The sequence below is a fragment of the Dama dama genome, chromosome 12, assembly GCF_033118175.1.
Source record: "Dama dama isolate Ldn47 chromosome 12, ASM3311817v1, whole genome shotgun sequence".
Classification (NCBI taxonomy): Eukaryota; Metazoa; Chordata; class Mammalia; order Artiodactyla; family Cervidae; genus Dama; species Dama dama.
Window position 1 is genome coordinate 56,513,707 of NC_083692.1, and position 20,051 is coordinate 56,533,757.

At 40.5% G+C, this 20,051-nt stretch overlaps 1 protein-coding gene across 7 annotated transcripts in view; it reads right to left on the reverse strand.

Moving 5' to 3' along the window:
• Positions 1–20,051, reverse strand: part of CSNK1G1 (casein kinase 1 gamma 1) — a 156,417-nt gene that overhangs the window by 24,138 nt on the left and 112,228 nt on the right. For all 7 annotated transcript variants that reach the window (XM_061157346.1, XM_061157343.1, XM_061157344.1 and 4 more), the window contains 4 exons: positions 13,104–13,189; positions 11,210–11,294; positions 10,771–10,919; positions 9,750–9,854 (listed from right to left, as the gene is read on the reverse strand). In XM_061157346.1, coding sequence (XP_061013329.1) covers positions 9,750–9,854; positions 10,771–10,919; positions 11,210–11,294; positions 13,104–13,189 — 425 coding nt within the window. The remainder of the gene's footprint in view (positions 1–9,749; positions 9,855–10,770; positions 10,920–11,209; positions 11,295–13,103; positions 13,190–20,051) is intronic.

Consider the following 20,051-nt stretch of genomic DNA (forward strand, 5'->3'; position numbering starts at 1 on the left):
AGGAAGCAGCATCTTCAAACAACTTGGGAGGGATTCATGGACAGACAGTGGGGAGAATGATACTAATGGGAGGTCAAGAAAGTAAGAGTCTGATAACACCTCAGATGACCACCTCTGTCTACGGCTTGAAACTTATCTCAAATGTCTTTTCGTGATAAAGCAATTTTTCTAAAGCAGAAGGCAGGCAAATATCTTCCTCCTGTTGTAGCGAACAAACCACCAAATCTTATTCTTTATTATATAATTTTGAATTTTATTATATATTTATATATATAATTTTATTATATATAAATATATAATATATATGTAATATAATATATATAAATAATATAATATTATATATATAAATATATATTATATAATTTTTAAAAATTAATTTTGATTCCATCTATAAAAGGATCTCATCTATTTTACTTTATGGCTCCTAAAATACTTTTAAAAGTTGCCTCCCATGTCAATCTTCTAGACTTCATTATATAATCACAGTCTTCAACTGTAATTAACAAAAATAGAGATTAAATAGTACCAAAAGGCTAGTAATGAATACACTAGATTACATTGTTTTACCACACTTTCAAAATTTTAATGCAGCACATTAAATATACTATATTATAAAGCTCATGAAACAGAACCAATTTTTCTGGATTGTTACATGCAACCTTTCAGCTGTACCAATAGTGAGTTCCTGTTTTCTACAAACTTGATCTAATATCACAGATATCAGAACATCATTGATAACAATCTGGAGGGGATTATTTCCAAGCCCAATACTATACAGGCCCACAGAGACAGCGGTATCAATTCTATGAAGTTCTGAGGAAAAAAATCACAGAAACTATCTGAAAGGTTTGAAATTCTCTACTCACATCTCGTCTTATTCTTACTCAAAATGGCATAATACACCTTCTGTATGGAATGATGATTTATCTAGGTAGGATTACTGCAGAGTCACCTCCTACAAGGAGATGCCTCAGAACACAGGGTGTATACTGACATACAAAGTACTGAACACCACACACGACAGAAGAAAACTTTTAACATGCAATAGAGAATTAAGAGTGGAGGTGAGGGACTTCCTCGGTGGTCCAGTGGTTAAGAATCCACCTGCCAGGGCAGGGGACACAGGTTTGATCCCTGGCCTGGGAAGATGCCACATGCTGCAGAGTAACGAAGCCTGTGTGCCACACTACTGAGCCCAGGCTCTAGAGTCTGCAAGTCACTACTCCTGAAGCCTGCACACTCTTGGGCCTGCGAGCCACAACCACTGAGCCCAAGCACTGCAACGACTGAAGCCTGTGTGCCTAGAGCCTGTGCTCCACAGCAAGAGAAGCCACCGCAGTGAGAAGTCCACGCACTGCAACTACAGAAGATGAAGACCCACCACAGCCAAAAATGCAATTAAATAAAGTATAAGCATAAGTAAATAATATTAAAAACAACAAAAACAAAAAAGAATCCGCCTGCCAATGCAAGGGACATAGGTTTGATCCCGGGTGTGAGAACTAAGATCCCACACGCTGAGGGGCACCTAGGCCCTGTGCCACAACTACTAAGCCTGCAGGTGCTGTGCAATGAGAGAAACCACCAGTGAGAAGCCCACATACTGCAGCTGGAGAAAGTCTGTGAGCAGCAGCAAAGACCCAGCACAGAGCAAATAAATAGACAGGTAACTACTCCAGTATGATCCTATTAAAAGAAAAACAAAAAAAAAGAGCGAGCGAGCAGAGGTGAGCAGCAGAGACTAGGTCACTCAAAGGGAGACGTTAAGAAAAAGACTATTTCAGTTGCGCACTAGTTTCTTGCAATACCCTCCTTGGAGTTTAGGTCCCAGCAATGAGCAGGGATGGCTCATTCTGCACTGAGCTCTGTGATGGAGGCAGGCAGGGCAAGAGTGCGGTCTCCACACCTCAGCTCCCACTGGACAACAGGCAGCCAGTCAGGAAACTGCACACGGTCAGAGGTGGGCAAGCGATCTCTGCACAACCACGTCTGCCCCTTAAACTAGGAAACGCTGAACCTCATTGAAAACCAGGCAGTACTCTGTGAAAGGAAGGGAACTAAGAATTCAACAGCTGCTGCTGCTTTTTTTTTTTTTTTTTTTAAGGCTACTGGACTTAAAAAATAGTAAAGAAATTAATTTTATGAAGATCTCTGACCATCTACTTAGCAATCCGGTCTAACCTCCCCTTTGGAAAAGCTAAGCTTATGAGAAGCTTGATTCATTAAGCACCACAGCACTAAACCACAGCGTGTTTTTCTAAGGCTATGTATTCCTTAAGTCAAATGCCTTGGAGTCCAGACACAAACAGAACAAATCCAAGTTATTCTTTTATTGGGGCATATCTTCTTCAGAATTCAATAGGACCTTCTCTCCCTTAAGCTTATGCTGCTCTTATAAAAATGAGTAAGTAGTATTTGAGGATTCAGTATTATCAGAGGTAGGACCCCGTGTCTAGCAGAATTTAGTAATTCTCGACAGCCAATACGACTCTCCACTTCAGTTTAGTCACTCAGTCGTGTCCGACTCTTTGCGACCCCATGGACTGACATGAGTCAGTTCTTCGCATTAGGTGGCCAAAGTATTGGAGTTTCAGCTTCAGCATTAATCCTTCCAATGAATATTCAGGACTGATTTCCTTTAGGATAGACCGGTTGGATCTCCTTGCAGTCCAAGGGACTCTCAAGAGTCTTCTCCAATACCACAGTTCAAAAGCATCAATGCTTTGGTGTTCAGTTTTCTTTATAGTCCAACTCTCACATCCATACATGACTACAGGAAAAACCATAGCTTTGACTAGACGGGCCTTTGTTGGCAAAGTAATGTCTCTGCTTTTTAATCTGCTGTCTAGGTTGGTCATAGCTTTCCTTCCAAGGAGCAAGCGTCTTTTAATTTCATGGCTGCAGTCACCATCTGCAGTAATTTTGGAGCCCCCCAAAATAGTCTCTCACTGCTTCTCTCACTGAGAAAACACTTCCAATGAAGTAATGGAACTGGATACCATGATCTTAGTTTTCTGAATGTTGAATTTTAAACCAACTTTTTCACTCTCCTCTTTCACTTTCATCAAGAGGCTCTTTAGTTCTTCTCCATTTTCTGTCATAAGGGTGGTATCATCTGCATATCTGAGGTTACTGATATTTCTCCTGGCAATCTCGACTCCAGCTTATGCTTCATCCAGCCTGGCATTTCGCATGATGTACTCTGCATATAAGTTAAATAAGCAGGGTGACAATATGCAGCCTTGATGTACTCCTTTCCCAATTTGGAACCAGTCTGTTGTTTCTTGTCCAGTTCTAACTGTTGCTTCCTGACTTGCATACAGATTTCTCAGGAAGCAGGTCAGGTGGTCTGGTAATCCCATCTCTTTAAGAATTTTCCACAGTTTGTTGTGATCCACAGTCAATAAAGCAGAAGTAGATGTTTTTCTGGAACTCTCTTGCTTTTTCGATGATCCAACGGATGCTGGGAATTTGATCTCTGGTTCCTCTGCCTTTTCTAAATCCAGCTTGAACATCTGGAAGTTCACAGTTCATGTACTGTTGAAGCCTGGCTTGGAGAATTTTGAGCATTACTTTGCTAGTGTATGAGATAAATGCAATTGTGTAGTAGTTTGAACATTCCTTGGCATTGCCTTTCTTTGGGATTGGAATGAAAACTGACCTTTTCCAGTCCTGTGGCCACTGCTGAGTTTTCCAAATTTGCTGGCATATTGAGTGCAGCACTTTCACAGCATCATCTTTTAGGATTTGAAATAGCTCAACTGGAATTCCATCACCTCCACTAGCTTTGTTCGTAGTGTTATTTCCTAAGGCCCACTTGACTTTGCATTCCAGGATGTCTGGCTCTAGGTGAGTGATCACACCATCGTGATTATCTGGGTCATGAAGATCTTTTTTGTATAGTTCTTCTGTAACAGATCTGTTCTTCCTAACCTTTTAGCCCAAGTAGTCCTTCTTCAAATGCCTACAGAAAATCTACCAAAAGAAGGGATCTATGGGAGAAAAAGTAAACTATCAAAACTGCTGAACCACAGAAGTATATATTTGTGTAACATCTACCTGTGTTAAGGATGGTCGCAAGCTAAAAGTTGTGAAAGGATGTGTGCTGCTGCACGCACATGCCAGTCAATGCAATATCCTTTATTTAGCAGGTCGAACAAACACACTGCAGTAAACCTTCAACAGTACCACACACTGCACATTAATAGAAGCCGTCTGGATACTGGCAGGACTTACTTCCTGATCGAATTTCATCAGCAAATCCAAGGGAAGCTTTGTCAGGTAGAAACAGGCAGAACTATTAAAAGTTTTCATTGTCTTCCTAATGAATGGTAATGCAGAGTTCTTTAAGAGGAACCTGAGTCATGGCAAGGCTGACTGTCTTTGGAACTGAGGAAGGACAAATACCCAGGGTAAAATTACAGAAATGACTAACTTGTCGGGACCCTTTTGAATGGATTTAGCTTTCAGAAATATTTATTCTACCCAAACTCATAATTTAATTACAATTCTCTAGCTGGGTAAATTAACGTTCAAAGAAATTGTTCTTAAGCATCTGGTATTAAGATAGTTTTAAAATACAGATCCAATATAGATGAGTTTAAATGCAGTTTTTTGGCCATCATGGTTAGGATCTATTACTGCATCTAGGAACCAAACAGTATTCAATTCAATTCAATATAACTACATTATAGACCAGCAAAGCAAAGTTTCTCTAAAAAATTCCCAATGTGATGGAAGAGAACTAATACATTATCCTGAACTTGCTTTGCAGCAAAAGCCTGTTGTGTCTTTTTGTTTTTTCAGAAACATTTATTTATTTATTTATGGCTGGGTCTTCGTTGCTGCGCTTGGGCTTTCTCTAGTTGTGGCAGAGAGGGGGATACCTCTCTGTGCTAGCAGGAGGGGGCTACGCTTTGTCATGGTGTGTGGGCTTCTCACTATGGTTGCTTCTTTTGTTGTGGAGTGAGGGCTCCAGGTATGCGGGCTTCAGGAGTTGTGGAGCCCAGGCTTAGCTGCTCCACGGCATGTGGAACCTTCTCAGACCAGGGATCAAAACTGTGTCCCCTACATTGGCAGGTGAATTCTTAACCATTAGATCACTACGGAAGTCGGTGATGTGTTTCTTTAAACCTTTCCCCTTGAGCAGACAATCTAGCCCTACTCTGACTGCCAAACAAGGCAGAATGACTCTTGGTGGAAACAGAAAAAACAAGAAGAAAGAAAAGTTTAAAATTTACTTTTCTTGGAAGGGTAAATAAAAATCTATATTTTAAACAAACATCTGATTTCATCTAAACTTCTCATCTGACAGATTAAAATTCATTTATCATTCAAATAATTATTTCTTGAGTACTTACTGTTCCATTCTTTCAGGTGTTAGGGATATAGTAGTGAACAAAACAACAAAAATCTCTGTTCTTACAAGACTCACCATTTGTGGAAGCTGAGGCCCCCAAAAGCTTAAATGTCCTATAGCCTAAGTCTTGGGATAAGCTAAAAGCAAGTTCTGAGCTTCTCATCCTTCTTCTTCTACTCAAAGTAGATAACTAAACAAAGACTGCTAATCCCAGGCTCACTCCCCTACCACACAACTGATGGGCAGATTTACTCAGAATAAGCAGGCTCTTCAGGCATTACCATCAAAGTCATCTCCAAAGATCACTCAGGTTTTCTTTTGGGAGCCGTCCTCTCTGCCTGCCATCCACCTTCAGCTGGAAAGCACAGCACCAGCTCTGACTCATCCTTCTCCCTCAACCCTGCCCAAAGTGTGAGCTCCTAATTCTGATAGATTATTTCCCTGCATTATTTTTCAATTTTATTTCATTTTCATCACTATAGTCTATATAGGCCACCTTTACCTCTCAAGGGAATTTACTGTCTTCATTGGTCTCCATACTGGCTGCTAGGTTATTATCACCTTACAAGTCAAAAGATTTCTAAAGCAAAGTTTTGCTCTAATCACTCTTCAGTTGGAAACTCTAGTACCTATTCTCTACTGAAATTAAATACTAACTCTCCAGCAGCCCCATATTTTAGGAGATTTATCCAATGGCTCCAAGCTATTTTCCTAGCCTTGTCTCCTTTATTCACAGAATATATTTTAGCAAAATGGAACTAGATAATTCACTGTTGCTCATATTTCCTTTTTGCTTGGAATGCCTCTTTCATTTCTACCCAGTTCTTTCAAGAGCCTTTCAAGTGCAGCTTCTTTCATCAAATTCTTTGTCATGCTCAGACCAGATGAAAAGTCGTCTTCTTCCAATCCTTGGAGATAAATCATTCATTTTGCCTTGTGTTATAAGTCATCTGGCTACTTGTTATAAGTCATCTGCTTGTCAGTTCTGTTAGGACAAGGACTCCCTACATATTTTGGTATCTCCAGGACATACTTTCTCATAGAAAGTCTTCCGTTAGATTACTAAGTCCAAATTGCTAAATAAAAGGTTAGCTGTCCCTAAAGTAAATACCTTCAATCTCTCTCAAGGAGAGATTTTACTTTCTTCTTTTGCTGATTTTAAAACTTGAAAAGAATTAGTCTTACAAAAAAAAAAGCATAAGGAAACAGCCCTAAGGATGGAACAAAAGCAATGGGACCACACACTAAGACACAGTGTAAAGGTTGAACAGACACTAGAAATCCATTTACCCACAGTGCAGAGGGAATTCTACCCAGCAAGAATTCATAATTCTGCTGGAAAGGAGATATAAAATGTGCACTGACATGGGAAATTTCTTAGCAGCCAGGGGACATGAAAAACCCTACAAGAAAAAAAAAATCACACAGGCTTTTAAGACTCAACTCTACAAAAAGAAGGTTCCTGCATTGTACAGGAGATCTCTTAATTACATATTCTGGTTTAATGACCTTTCACTTAAAAGTACACTGAAATTCACTGTACTTTTTACTCAGACACTAGGTATGACCTCATATTCCATCCTGGCAATGCAGGTTTTCAACCACCTCTTTTACTTATACCTTTAAAATTCATTCAAAGGAGCAATGTTAATTATGAATTCACTGAAGCAGAAATGACAAGGGGAACTAAAGGAAACACATATATTAGTTTTCAAATATTCTAAAAACACAAGCAGACAGATATGTTATGCTTTCCCTGACTATTTAACATTTTTTAATTTCTTTCATACCTTTACTATTTAAATGTATTTTTCATTATAAGGTAACATAACTTCATTACAGCATAGTTTGGAAAAATATTACCCACAGTACTATGACTTCCAACCATACGCCTCTTAATATTTTGGTATTATCTCCTCCAATTGTGGAGAAGGAAATGGCAACCCACTCCAGTATTCTGGCCTAGAGAATCCTGCGGACAGAGGAGCCTGGTGGGCTGCTGTCCACAGGGTCACACAGAGTCGGACACGACTGAAGAGACTTAGCATGCATGCATTGGAGAAGGAAATGGCAACCCACTGCAGTGTTCTTGCCTGGAGAATCCCAGGGACGGAGGAGCCTGGTGGGCTGCTGTCTATGGGGTCACACAGAGTTGGACACGACTGAAGTGACTTAGCAGCAGCAGCAGCCTCCAACTGACTTCCTCATTTTCTTTTCCCCTGAAGGGAATCATGGAGTATTTCTAATTTTATACTGTGATTTCTTTACTATACTACCATAAAACCTTTTCAGGTTGCTGTAAGTTTTCCTAAATATTTTTTTAAGTGGCTAGACAATATTCCACTGAATAAATGCATTACAATTCATTTTGTTACAACCCAGTTTATTTGATAAAAGATTTGAGCAGATCTGTAACCATTCTCTTGTAATTGGATATGTGGATCATTTCTAAAACTCTGCTAGAAATGGCATTGTGGCAGTTTATCTTGAACTGTTTTATTATAATTGATTCTAAGAAGTAAAATTATTCTTTCAGAGAGGTTTATAACTTTATCAATTACTTTCTAGGGAATTTGTAACAATTTGCAAAGTCAAGAGCAATGTGTAAGAATGTCAGTTGAACTGTGCACTCTACACACTTTTAATTTTTATTATTATTGTTAAAAAAAAAAAAGAAAAAGGCTTTTTTGGCTATACTGGGCAACATGTGGGACCCTAGTTCCCGGACCAGGGACTGAACCTGTGCCCACTGCATTGGGAGCCCAGAGTCTTAACCAGTGGACCACCAAGAAAGTTCAATATTTTTTAAAGAGTAGTAGGGGAGAACTTCGGAGAAGGCAATGGTACCCCACTCCAGTACTCTTGCCTGGAAAATTCCATGGACTGCGGAGCCTGGTAGGCTGCAGTCCATGGGGTCACGAAGAGTCAGACACAACTGAGCGACTTCACTTTCACTTTTCACTTTCAAGCCTTGGAGAAGGAAATGGCAACCCACTCCATTGTTCTTGCCTGGAGAATCCCAGGGACGGCGGAGCCTGGTGGGCTGCCATCTATGGGGTCAAATAGAGTCGGACACGACTGAAGTAACTTAGCAGCAGCAGCAACAGGGGAGAACTGAAGAAGTCAACAGTACTTTGCTGTCAGATCACAAGTTAGTCAAAAGAGAATCACTAGCCAAGTACTCTGATTAAAGTCTCTAACTCTAGACCCAACTAGTGGACAGTTTGCTAAATCTCATCTTTTTTGCCAATCTACTCTCTCCTTTATTCACTAATACGTAGAATTCTTTCCTTTATAAGTTTTTTCTTACCCAACACGCCACACATTTTGCCAAAAGTATGTACTTAGTGGTGAGTCTATCTGTATCTGTGTATGTACTTCACTGTATGTATGTATGTATGCGTGTGTATATACCTCAATATAGTACTTTTTTTGTTTTTGTTTTGTTTTGTTTTGGAGGGGGCACCTGGATTCTACATACTATTTTTAACCTACATACTTTCACAGGTACATCTGTGAGAGAAGTGATTTTTGCATTTTATTGTAAAAATGTCTGTGAATATAAAACACTGAAGTCAGGGATAAAAGTAAACAAGCTAATTTGATAAGGGATGGTTATGTGCGTGTATCTGTTTATTATTCAGTGCTTCTTATTTATTGAGGTACTGATTTTTCTCTTAACAATACATATGTCATAAGGATTTATCATATTTACTTCTCAATCAGTTATCCCTTTCTATTTTAATGCTGTCAAATTTGATTTTTTTTTTTTTTTTTTGGTGTGTTTGCCTCCTCTGTCTTTAGGTTAAGAGAAACCTCTCATTTAACCACTAATTTCCCAAACCATGAACACTGAGGGACTGATGACACTGCCTTCTCTGGAATGGTCTAAAGCAAAGCTATGTCTTCACTACAGGCCTAGATTCTAGCAGGCTATAAAATTAACCTGGACACAAGGTCAGAGGTAGGGTAGAGGTCCAGTTCACACCTACATCATCTGGAAGTCCAAATTACTCACCCTTCTTAATCACCAAGGAAAAACTAACTGGGGTGACAGCTCCACACTGGACTACAGATGAGACCCAAGGTGGGTTACCTGACTATCCATCCAGTATCTTTGGAACTGTGGAAAACTGTCCACTTCAGCCAATAGGTTCTGACAGGCCCTGCTTCTCTAGTGTGGATGCTTCACGTAAGACATCTGGCCACATCTCAGTGGGCTTACACAACCGTGAGGGACGCTGGAATGCTGTACCACAACTATGAGTAACAGTAAGCCCTTTATCTTTCATTTTAGTATATACACTTAAGACAGAAGCTAAAGAATTTGGGTTTTAATATTAGTCATGAAGAAGTGGGATTTCTGAAATAATAAAGGTCCAACACATACCTGATTTCGTAGAGGCTGTTGTGATGGCCGATCCCTGTGTGTGTGGCTTTCTCGAGTTATGGCAGATGCACCAGAATCTACATGAACTGACCCTACCGGAGTGGGCTGGAAAAATGTAACAAAAAGTCAACTGGGGAAAATAGGTCCAACTTAATACTCTGCAAAGGACAGCATCATTCTAATTCTAAGAGAATAGTAGTCATTATTATTACTATTATCACTACAACCAAGGCCAGTTTCAAATCTTGCCTTCTCAGTTTGCTTATCTACAAAAGGGAGAGTTTGGTCCTCAATAGTTCATTGGAGAGGAGCACGTCTTTGAAAAGAATAAGAACATCCCACAGTGACGACTGTTAGCATTCCCTCAAGTCTTGGTCTGTAGACCATAACAGCAAATTCAGAAATTTCCTCAGGCATTGGGCTCCAGTCCAACAGAAGTCAGGTACCTTAATAGCTTATGAAGTATCAGCTCCTGGATCATTCAAACTAAATTTCTTCTTAAAAACTGACTTGGGACTTGTTTGGTGCTTAAGGATCTGCATGTCAAGCAGGGGACACAGGCTCAATCCCTGGTCTGGGAACTAAGACCCCGCACACCGTGAGGCAACTAAGCCCTTGCACCACAACTTTGAGCCCGTGTGCCCTAAAGCTCATGCTCCACAACAAGAGAAGTCACTGCAATGGGACGCCCGTGCATCGCAATGGAGCGTAGCTCCCGCTCTCCACAACTAGAGAAAGCCTGTGCACAGCAAGAAGACACAGCACAGCCAAAAATAAATAATTTTTTAAAAGTCTGACTTAAATTCTGGTATCTTAGGTCACAGTGGTCATAATCTTAAAAACACAGCAGGAGTAACTCCTTTACTGCTCTAGTGACAGCAATCTATGGCATCACCCTGAAAAGGCTGGTAAATGGAAAGTCTACAAAGGAATGCTTTTTTCCCACAGACGTAGGCAGAAAGGCTGGCAAGGGGTGAGACAGTGCTGGTCTGAGGGTAGGGGGGAGAGATAAGATACTTACAATAGGCCTCCCAACCCAATCATACGCGTAGTCAAAGGTGTAGCCTTTCCTTTCAAAGAGGTCTGTGAAGAGCGTCCGTAAATACTCATAGTCAGGTTTTTCAAAGAAGTCTAATCGCCTGACATATCGCAGGTAGGTTGCCATCTCCTCTGTTAGGAAAGAGGTTAAAGGCCATGCTTGTTAGCTGAATGCTTCCCATGGGGAGAAGCTCGGGACCAGGCAAGGAGTACCTGCACAGACTATACTTGCCACTGATGTGCTTTGTTTTGTTTTATGGACCAAATCAAAGTGAAAAAATCTATCTTGATTTAAATAACAATAAGAGAAAATGTAAATTTTTTGGAGAGGACCCTTATCTAGAGATACTAAGTAAGACATGGTTTCCACCTCCTTCAAAGCTCCAGTAGCACTTGGCTGGAGGGTCCTGTTGGCATCCTACCTGGGAAGTTTTCACAGAGAGCTTCAATGGGAGTATTCCTTTTGGTGTCACCAATTTTTTGATATCTTTCTTTTAAGGTATCAGCCTGTAGAGAATAAAGAAAAAAAGTTCCTTGGAAAGAGGTGCTAAGCATGGGAGGTCCAATATGTCTGGGGACATTATGAATATTTCACTCAAACTGTCAGGGTTTATTAGATTGTCCCAATTTTTTTCTAATACTGACAAATCAGAAATGTACTAGAGATGATACATTTAGACATGCACAGAACATCTGCTGTTCTGGAAAGCTTTACTGGCAAATATATTTAGTGGTCTCAGATAAACACCATCAAATGTAATGGCATGAGGGACTAGGATAAGAAAATAAAATGTCCCATGGCCACCAGGGTCCAAAAGCGATTCAACCTTCTCCTTTATAGCTCTGGATAAGATTAAAAACATTGCTAATCCATATGAGTGTACCTATGGCTGATTCCTGTTGATGTATGACAGAAAGCCAGAAAATTCTGTAAAGTGATTACCTTCAATTAAAGACAAAAAATATTGCTAATCCAAATGGGGGCAAGTAGATAGAAAACTTAGCTATGATACAGGCGTGGCTAACAGACAGGTTTGCTGTATGTCAGTGGCTCAAAGTACCAAGTCTGGCTTGCTTAAGACTGCAGACAGAGGGCTTCTGGAGCATGGACAATAAAGTGGCCTCAAGTGATCTGCATGAGGGTCTACCTAGCTTGCTGACCCCAGCTTTAAGCAATTACATTTTGAAGTTATGCTGGTGACATTTTAAATCTACAACTACCCTAAAATGATTCATGGGTCATGAGAAAATTTCAAGCAATTAATAATACGAGAATGCATTGCTTGGCTGTATGATGAGCAAATAGGATGTGAAACTCTATTTGACAACTGTCAATATCAATGAGAAGGTATGCAACTAGAATAAGACCATGGAAGCGATGTTAGGAGAGGAATTTAAAGGGAAAGAAAGAAAATCCTCTCAAAAGGAAGGGATAAAAGCCTCATTTTTCAGCACAAATGTCCAAGAAAGCACAGCAAAATGAATCCTTCAGGCCTCTGGGAGGGAGGAAGGGACTGTATGGTACCCAAAGCTACTGATAAAGTTTCTTTCCATACTAACACGTTGAAGTAAATTACAACTCAAACAAGTCTTGCATTAGCTATCTAATGGGTCTTAGAATGGGTAAGAAGCTCACCATTTCCTAGTCCATGCAGCTAAAGGCACAGGGTAATCATTACAATGGTTGTAAGTATAATTAATAGCTAACCCTGACACAAATGCACTGTATTGATACCTACCTAAGGAAGGGTATTTAAACTACCCATTTCACAAGGAATAGCTATTGTATGCATAGGCATTTATTCAATAAAACACCTGAATAGCAATATTAAACCTGGAGTTTTATTTAGTTCAGGTGGGTTCTTGGCCTATAAAGGACAAACACGTATTTCCCAGTTCCCGTTACGGGTACACCTAACCCTGCTGGCCTTGCAGTAAAATGTGTAGAAGTTGCTGTCATCAATCTGTTCCATAAATTCCCCAATGCACTGGGAACACTATTCCTGCTACACAGTGGTAGTGAAGAAGGAATATCAACACAGAGAGAAAAGCAGCACTGGCAAAGCTGGGAGGGGATGAGGGAAGAAATTACTAACACAAGGAAGAAGGATTCGGAAGGGGAAGAAGACAAATGTGGGGAAAATAGAGCTTCCCAAGCCCAGGTGAGTATTAACATTACAGACTAATGTAGTTCCTGCCTCACATCTCTGGAGCTGATTGTCCCCTCTGTGCTTCTTATAGCATCAAGTCAGCCACCCCTTTCATTATCAGCTAAGTATTTCAGCAAAGCCCTTCACTAAGCACTTCCAAAGATACCTTGAGTCCTTGCCAGGGAAGGCTGCCTCGAAGGAAATACATGAACATATGGCCCAGGGCTTCCAAATCATCGCGCCGGCTCTGCTCTAAAAGGGAAGACAGATCACATGTTATGTTTGCAGTTATTAAAGCAGAAAGGGGTGCAAACCCAAGTAATCCCTTCAAAAACCCGTCTTCTCTGGAAAGGCTCTGCTTACTAATCCTCTGTATATCTAAATCAGGGGTGGTATTTTAGATCAAAACCAAAAACAGCATGTACTTCCTTTGCTTAGATCTGTTACTGGCAAGTAAATACCAAGTGAAAAGAGCAAGTCTAAACTAAAACCCAGTCCAAATTACTGAAGTGAGTAACTACTCACTCGATGCTGTCACCTTCCTGAAAGTAAGATACTTCCTGAAAGTAAGAAATAACAAACGCTATTTCTAGTGCATGGGCTACAACTGCTCTTTGGTTACCATTGTGAAAAGTGAGCAGCAGATGGAGCAGCTGAGGCTGTTAAAAGAGTCCATTCTGGCTAGGCCTGCAAAGACACAAGCTACAGAATGCCTAGCATGTGTGTGTGTGTGTGTGTGTGTGTGTGTGAGTTGCTCAGTCATGTCTGACTTTTTGCAATCCCACGAACTGTAGCTCACCAGGTTCCTCTGTCCATGGGACTTCCCAGGCAAGAGTACTGAAGTGGGTCGCCATTCCCTTCTCCAGGGGATCTTTCCGATCCAAGGATCAAACCCAGGTCTCTCACATTGCAGGCAGATTCTCTACTATCTGAGCCACCAGAGAAGCCCAGCATACATGTCTAGTGCTTTTTATTCATTTGACACTTAAAATTAAGTTTAATCTAAGTGATCATCAAGGCATATTCCTTAGCTCCATTCCATTTGTACCACAGCCACTGTAAGAAAGACCTAAAATGTATTACTAAGGAGCCCTTTATGGGCACATAAACCAGTATCCTTGCATTCAGGGAGCTTAGAATGTAAAACAAGTTGCCGGGTTTTGCTTTCTTTTCTTTAAATTGGGATGATAAGGATGATAAAGAACTGCAGAATAGTTAATTAACAAACTGTAACTATATCTCAGAAAACATCCTATACATTCTTTGGCTGTCAGGCAACAGAAGTAGCACCTTCTTCCACTTTCAATTTGCCAATTATAATTCATCTCAGACATTTTATGTGTTTATTTTTCAGAATCAAGTTCGGGGCTTTATCAAAAGAAATGAGAGATGTAAAAATAAGGGGCTACCTTGACTTTTGTCTTCTTTGTGTAGAAAGTAAAACCCAACAGAATCAGGGAGGCAGGAAAAGCTTCTCCGGTAACTCAATATACAAAAGCACGATACTTTAACTGTCGCCTCTATTATAGGAAATTTGCATGGAAAAGAGTGAATAGTACTCTACAGTGTAGATGAAGAAAGAAAAGGCAACTTTCCAGACTGTACTTTGAAGGCAGTTTTTGGAAATAAGGTCACTTAATGGGAAGGGGCAGCACCCTGACAAGAGATATAAATAAAATAAAATTGAGTTGATACACAGCAATCGAAATAATCCTTAAAAGAACGAAGTCAAACAGAAGGCCACCAGAAGCTTTTGACTACAGATTTTGTTAACAGATTCTGTTAACAGAACCTGCAGATACACAAAAAAAGAAAGACCAAGCAGGGTGAACTGGGGCCTCCCACAAAGCAGGGCAGACAGAGAAACCACACCCTGCAGGTTCTCACACTGTATCAAACCTACTCATCGCCTCTATTTTTACATCTACTTCCTGTAAGGAGGCCCCCTTAATTAAAAAAAAAAAAAATCCAGGGACAAATGGTTGTATTTTAGCTGGTTGAGCACTAGAGGGCGAAACTCCCCACATTTTGAGTAATTATTCAGATTCCAGAAATGAGCCCAACTTTTCTTCACAGCAAAACCCATTATAAAATGAGATTAAAAAAAAAAAAAATTAACCCCCCCTAAAATAAACTAAACACATTTAAACTCACCAGAATGAGTAATAAAATAACTTTTCAAATACTGAAAATCATGAAAAAAAAAAGCTGTGGGACATGGGATGGTAAGAAAAATAATGGTTCCTAAGTCAGGTTATCTAGGTCTTGGCCTATTCCTTCCCATTAGTTTATTAATCTATGCAAAATCAAGCATGGCCAAGTCACCTTTTGGGCCTCAGTTTCCTCATCTGAAAACAAACTGATTGATTTAGATACTATGAACAGTCATTTTCCACCTCTAAAATTCAAAGATAATCTATGATAAATTAAATCATCATGCTTGTGCTTAGTTGCATCTGACTCTTCGCAACCCCGTGGACTGTAACCCACCAGGCTTCTCTGTGCATGGGATTTCCCAGGCAAGAATACCGGAGTGGGTTGCCATTTCCTCCTTCAGGGAATCTTCCCAACCTAGGGATCGAACCCATGGCTCCTGCATTGGCAGGTGGATTCTTTATGACTGAGCCATCTGCTGCTGCTGCTAAGTCGCTTCAGTCGTGTCTGACTCTGTGTGACCCCTTAGACAGCAGCCCACCAGGCTCCCCCGTCCCTGGGATTCTCCAGGCAAGAACATGGGAGTGGGTTGCCATTTCCTTCTCCAGTGCATGAAAGTGAAAAGTGAAAGTGAAGTGGCTCAGTCGTGTCCGACTCTTCATGACCCCATGGACTGCAGCCTACCAGGCTCCTCCCTCCATGGGATTTTCCAGGCAAGAGTACTGGAGTGGGTTGCCATTGTCTTCTCCGACTGAGCCATCTGGGAAGCCCAAATTTAAATCATAAACGTCTTTAAAAAAATGAGAATGAAAAACAGAGCCAGGCTTTATTTCCATATTTCTTTGAACACTCCACATTCGTTCAATTCAGTATTTCCCAATGCCCTTGTTTTTTCATGAAGGTTATTTTTATTTTCAAAGAAGTAAGGTTTCAATACCAGTGAGACCAGGAGGACACAAATTGATCCACATCATAAAGGCTTCATCCACATCATTTTCATCCATATCATAAAGGGCCACCCAAGACAGACGGGTCATGGTGGAGAGTTCTGACAAAACGTGGTCCACTGGAGAAGGGAATGGCAAACCACTTCAGTATTCTTGCCTTGAGAACCCCATGAAAAGTATGAAAAGGCAAAAAGACAGGACACTGAAACATGAACTCCCCAGGTCAGTAGGTGCCCAGTATGATACCGGAGATCAGCGGAGAAATAACTCCAGAAAGAATGAAGAGACGGAGCCAAAGCAAAAGCAACACCCAGTTGTGGATGTGACTGGTGATGGAAGTAAAGTCCAATGTTGTAAAGAGCAATGGTGCATAGGAACCTGCAATGTTAGGTCCATCAATCCAGGCAAATTGGAAGTGGTCAAATAGGAGATGGCAAGAGTGAACATCAACATTTTAGGAATCAGAGAACTAAAATGACTGGATTGGGTGAATTTAACTCACATTGACCATTATATCTACTACTGTGGGCAAGAATCCCTTAGAAGAAATGGAGTAGCCATTACAGTCAACAAAAGAGTCTGAAATGCAGTACTTGGATGCCATCTCAAAAATGACAGAATGATCTCTGTTCATTTTCAAGGCAAACCATTCAATATCACAGTAATCCAAGTCTATGCCCTGACCAGTAATGCTGAAGAAGCTGAAGTGAACGGTTCTATGAAGACCTACAAGACCTTCTAGAACTAACAGCCAAAAAAGATGCTCATTATAGGGGACTAGAATGCAAAAGTAGGAAGTCAAGAGATACCTGGAGTAACAGGCAAATTTGGCCTTGGAGTACAGAATGAAGCAGGCCAAAGGCTAACAGAGTTTTGCCGAGAATGCACTGGTCATAGCAAACACCCTCTTCCAACAACACAAGAGAAGACTCTACACATGGGCATCACCAGATAGTCAATACCAAAATCAGACTGCTTATATTCTTTGCAGCCAAAGATGGAGAAGCTCTGTACAGTCAGTGGAAATAAGACTGGGAGCTGACTGTGGCACAGACCATGAACTCCTTATTGCCAAATTCAGACTTAAACTGAAGAAGGTAGGGAAAACCACTAGACCATTCAGGTATGACCTAAATCAAACCCCTAACAATTATACAGTGGAAGTGAGAGACAGATTTAAGGGACTAGATCTGATAGAAAGAGTGCCTGATGAACTATGGACGGAGGTTCATATGACACTGTACAGGAGACAGGGAGCAAGACCATTCCCAAGAAAAAGAAATGCAGAAAAGCAAAGAGGCCTTACAAATAGCTGTGAGAAGAAGAGAAGCAAAGAGCAAAGGAGAAAAGGAAAGATATATCCATTTGAATGCAGAGTTCCAAAGAATAGCATGGAGAGATAAGAAAGCCTTCCTCAGTGATCAGTGCAGAGAAATAGAGGAAAACAACAGAATGGGAAAGACTAGAGATCTCTTCAAGAAAATCAGAGATACCAAGGGAACATTTCATGCAAAGATGGGCACAATATAGGACAGAAATGGTACGACCTAACAGAAGCAGAAGATATTAAGAAGAGGTGGCAAGAATACACAGAAGAACTATACAAAAAAGATCTTCATGACCCAGATAACTATGATGGTGTGATCACTCACCTAGAACCAGACATCCTGGAATGCAAAGTCAAGTGGGCCTTAGGAAACATCACTGCGAACAAAGTTAGTGGAGGTGATGGAATTGCAGTTGAGCTATTTCAAATCCTAAAAGATGATGCTGTGAAAGTGCTGCACTCAATATGCCAGTAAATATGGAAAACTCAGTAGTAGCCAAAGGACTGGAAAAGGTCAGTGTTTATTCCAATCCCTAAGAAAGGCAATGCCAAAGAATGCTCAAACTACTGCACAATTGCACTCATCTCACACGCTAGTAAAATAATGCTCAAAAGTCTCCAAGCCAGGCTTCAACAGTACATGAACCATGAACCTCCAGATGTTCAAGCTCGATTTAGAAAAGGCAGAGGAACCAGAGATCAAATTGCCAACATCTGCTGGATCATTGAAAAAGCACCAGAGTTCTAGAAAAACATCTACTTTATTGACTATGCCAAAGCCTTTGACTGTGTGGACCACAACAAACTGTGGAGAATTCTTAAAGAGATGGGAATATCAGACCAATTGCCCTGCCTCCTGAGAAATCTGCATGCAGGTCAGGAAGCAACAGTCAGAACTGGATGTGGAACAACAGAGTGGTTCCAAATCAGGAAAGGAATGCATCAAGGTTTTATACTGTCACCCTGCTTATTTAACTTATATGCTGAGTACATCATGCGAAACGTGAGGCTAGATGAAGCACAAGCTGGAGTCAAGATTGCCGGGAGAAATATCAATAACCTCAGATATGAAGATGACATCACCTTATGGCAGAAAGCGAAGAAGAACTAAAAAAAAAAAAAAAAGAGCCTCTTGATGAGTGAAAAAGTTGTCTTAAAACTCAATATTCAGAAAACTAAGATCATGGTATCTGGTCCCATCACTTCATAGCAAATAGATGGAGAAACAGTGGAAACAGTGAGAGACTTTAATTTTTGAGGGGGCTCCAAAATCACTACAGATGGTGACTGCAGCCATGAAATTAAAAGACACTTGCAAAAAAATAAAAAATAAATAAAAGACGCTTGCTCCTTGAAAGAAAAGTTATGACCAACCTAGACTGCATATTAAAAAGCAGAGACATTACTTTGCCAACAAAGGTCTGTCTAGTCAAAGCTATGGTTTTTCTAGTACTCATGTATGGATGTGAGAGTTGGACTATGAAGAAAGCTGAGCGGTGAAGAATTGATGCTTTTGAACTGTGGTGTTGGAGAAGACTCTTGAGAGTCCCTTGGACTGCAAGGAGATCCAACCAGTCCATCCTAAAGGAATCCGCCCTGAATATTCATTGGAAGGACTGATGCTGAAGCTGAAACTCCAATACTTTGGTCCCCTGATGCAAAAAGCTGACTCATTTGAAAAGACCCTGATGCTGGGAAAGATTGAAGGTGGGAGGAGAAGGGGATGACAGAGGATGAGATGGTTGGATGGCATCACCCACTCAATGAACATGAGTTTGAGTAAACTCTGGGAGTCGGCGACGGACAGGGATGCCTGGCGTGCTGCAGTCCATGGGGTCGCAAAGAGCTGGACATGACTGAGTGACTGAACTGAACTGATAAAGGGTTCCTTTCAACCAGTCAGAAAGATGTGCTTGGTTTACCTGCATTGCAAGCTTGATTTTAGGTCAAATATATTTCGTTGAAGGAAAGGAGCCAGATGACCCAGTGTCCTCACCTCAACTTCAAATATTAAGGAATATAAAATGGGCAGGTTTAATCAGTGGGAAGATGACTAATCTAATGCAGTAAGTGTCAGGTTTAGTGCTTCCCTTGTTTTGTGCCCTCGCAAAATTAATAGGCAATTCTCTTCAGTTCAATTTGAAAAGATACACTTCTTTTTTCTATTACAACATAAAAGAGGCTACAGTTTTTTTTTTGTTTTTTTTTTAAAGAAGCTACACATTTGAAAACCAATAGGATTAGAGTTCCTACAGAAACCTCTCTGAGTTTGAGCCCATGGCCAGAGGCTAAAGGGGCATGTGACAACCACCTATATGTATTCTCTATAATGGGGACATTACAGACAAATATGTGACAGGCTCGATCTGACCTGAAAAAAACCCTGGAACTCAGGAAGTCCACATGTGGAGCTAAACTCAAAAATTCCAGCAGAAATAGCTACACCGAGAGATAGAGGAATCCAATCTGTAAGAGTAGATGCTTAAAACATATTTTGTTGAATAAATGGCAATTACCATTACACAGTCTTTAGTATTATTAAGCAATATCCTAAACAGTTTATATGCATTATCTCAAGAACCCTATGCTATAAGGTGCTATTGACATAAACATTTCAAGGCAGACAAGATAACTGATGGTGAGAGAGGAAGGTTATTGGCCCATACAAGCTTATTTTAAAGAGCCT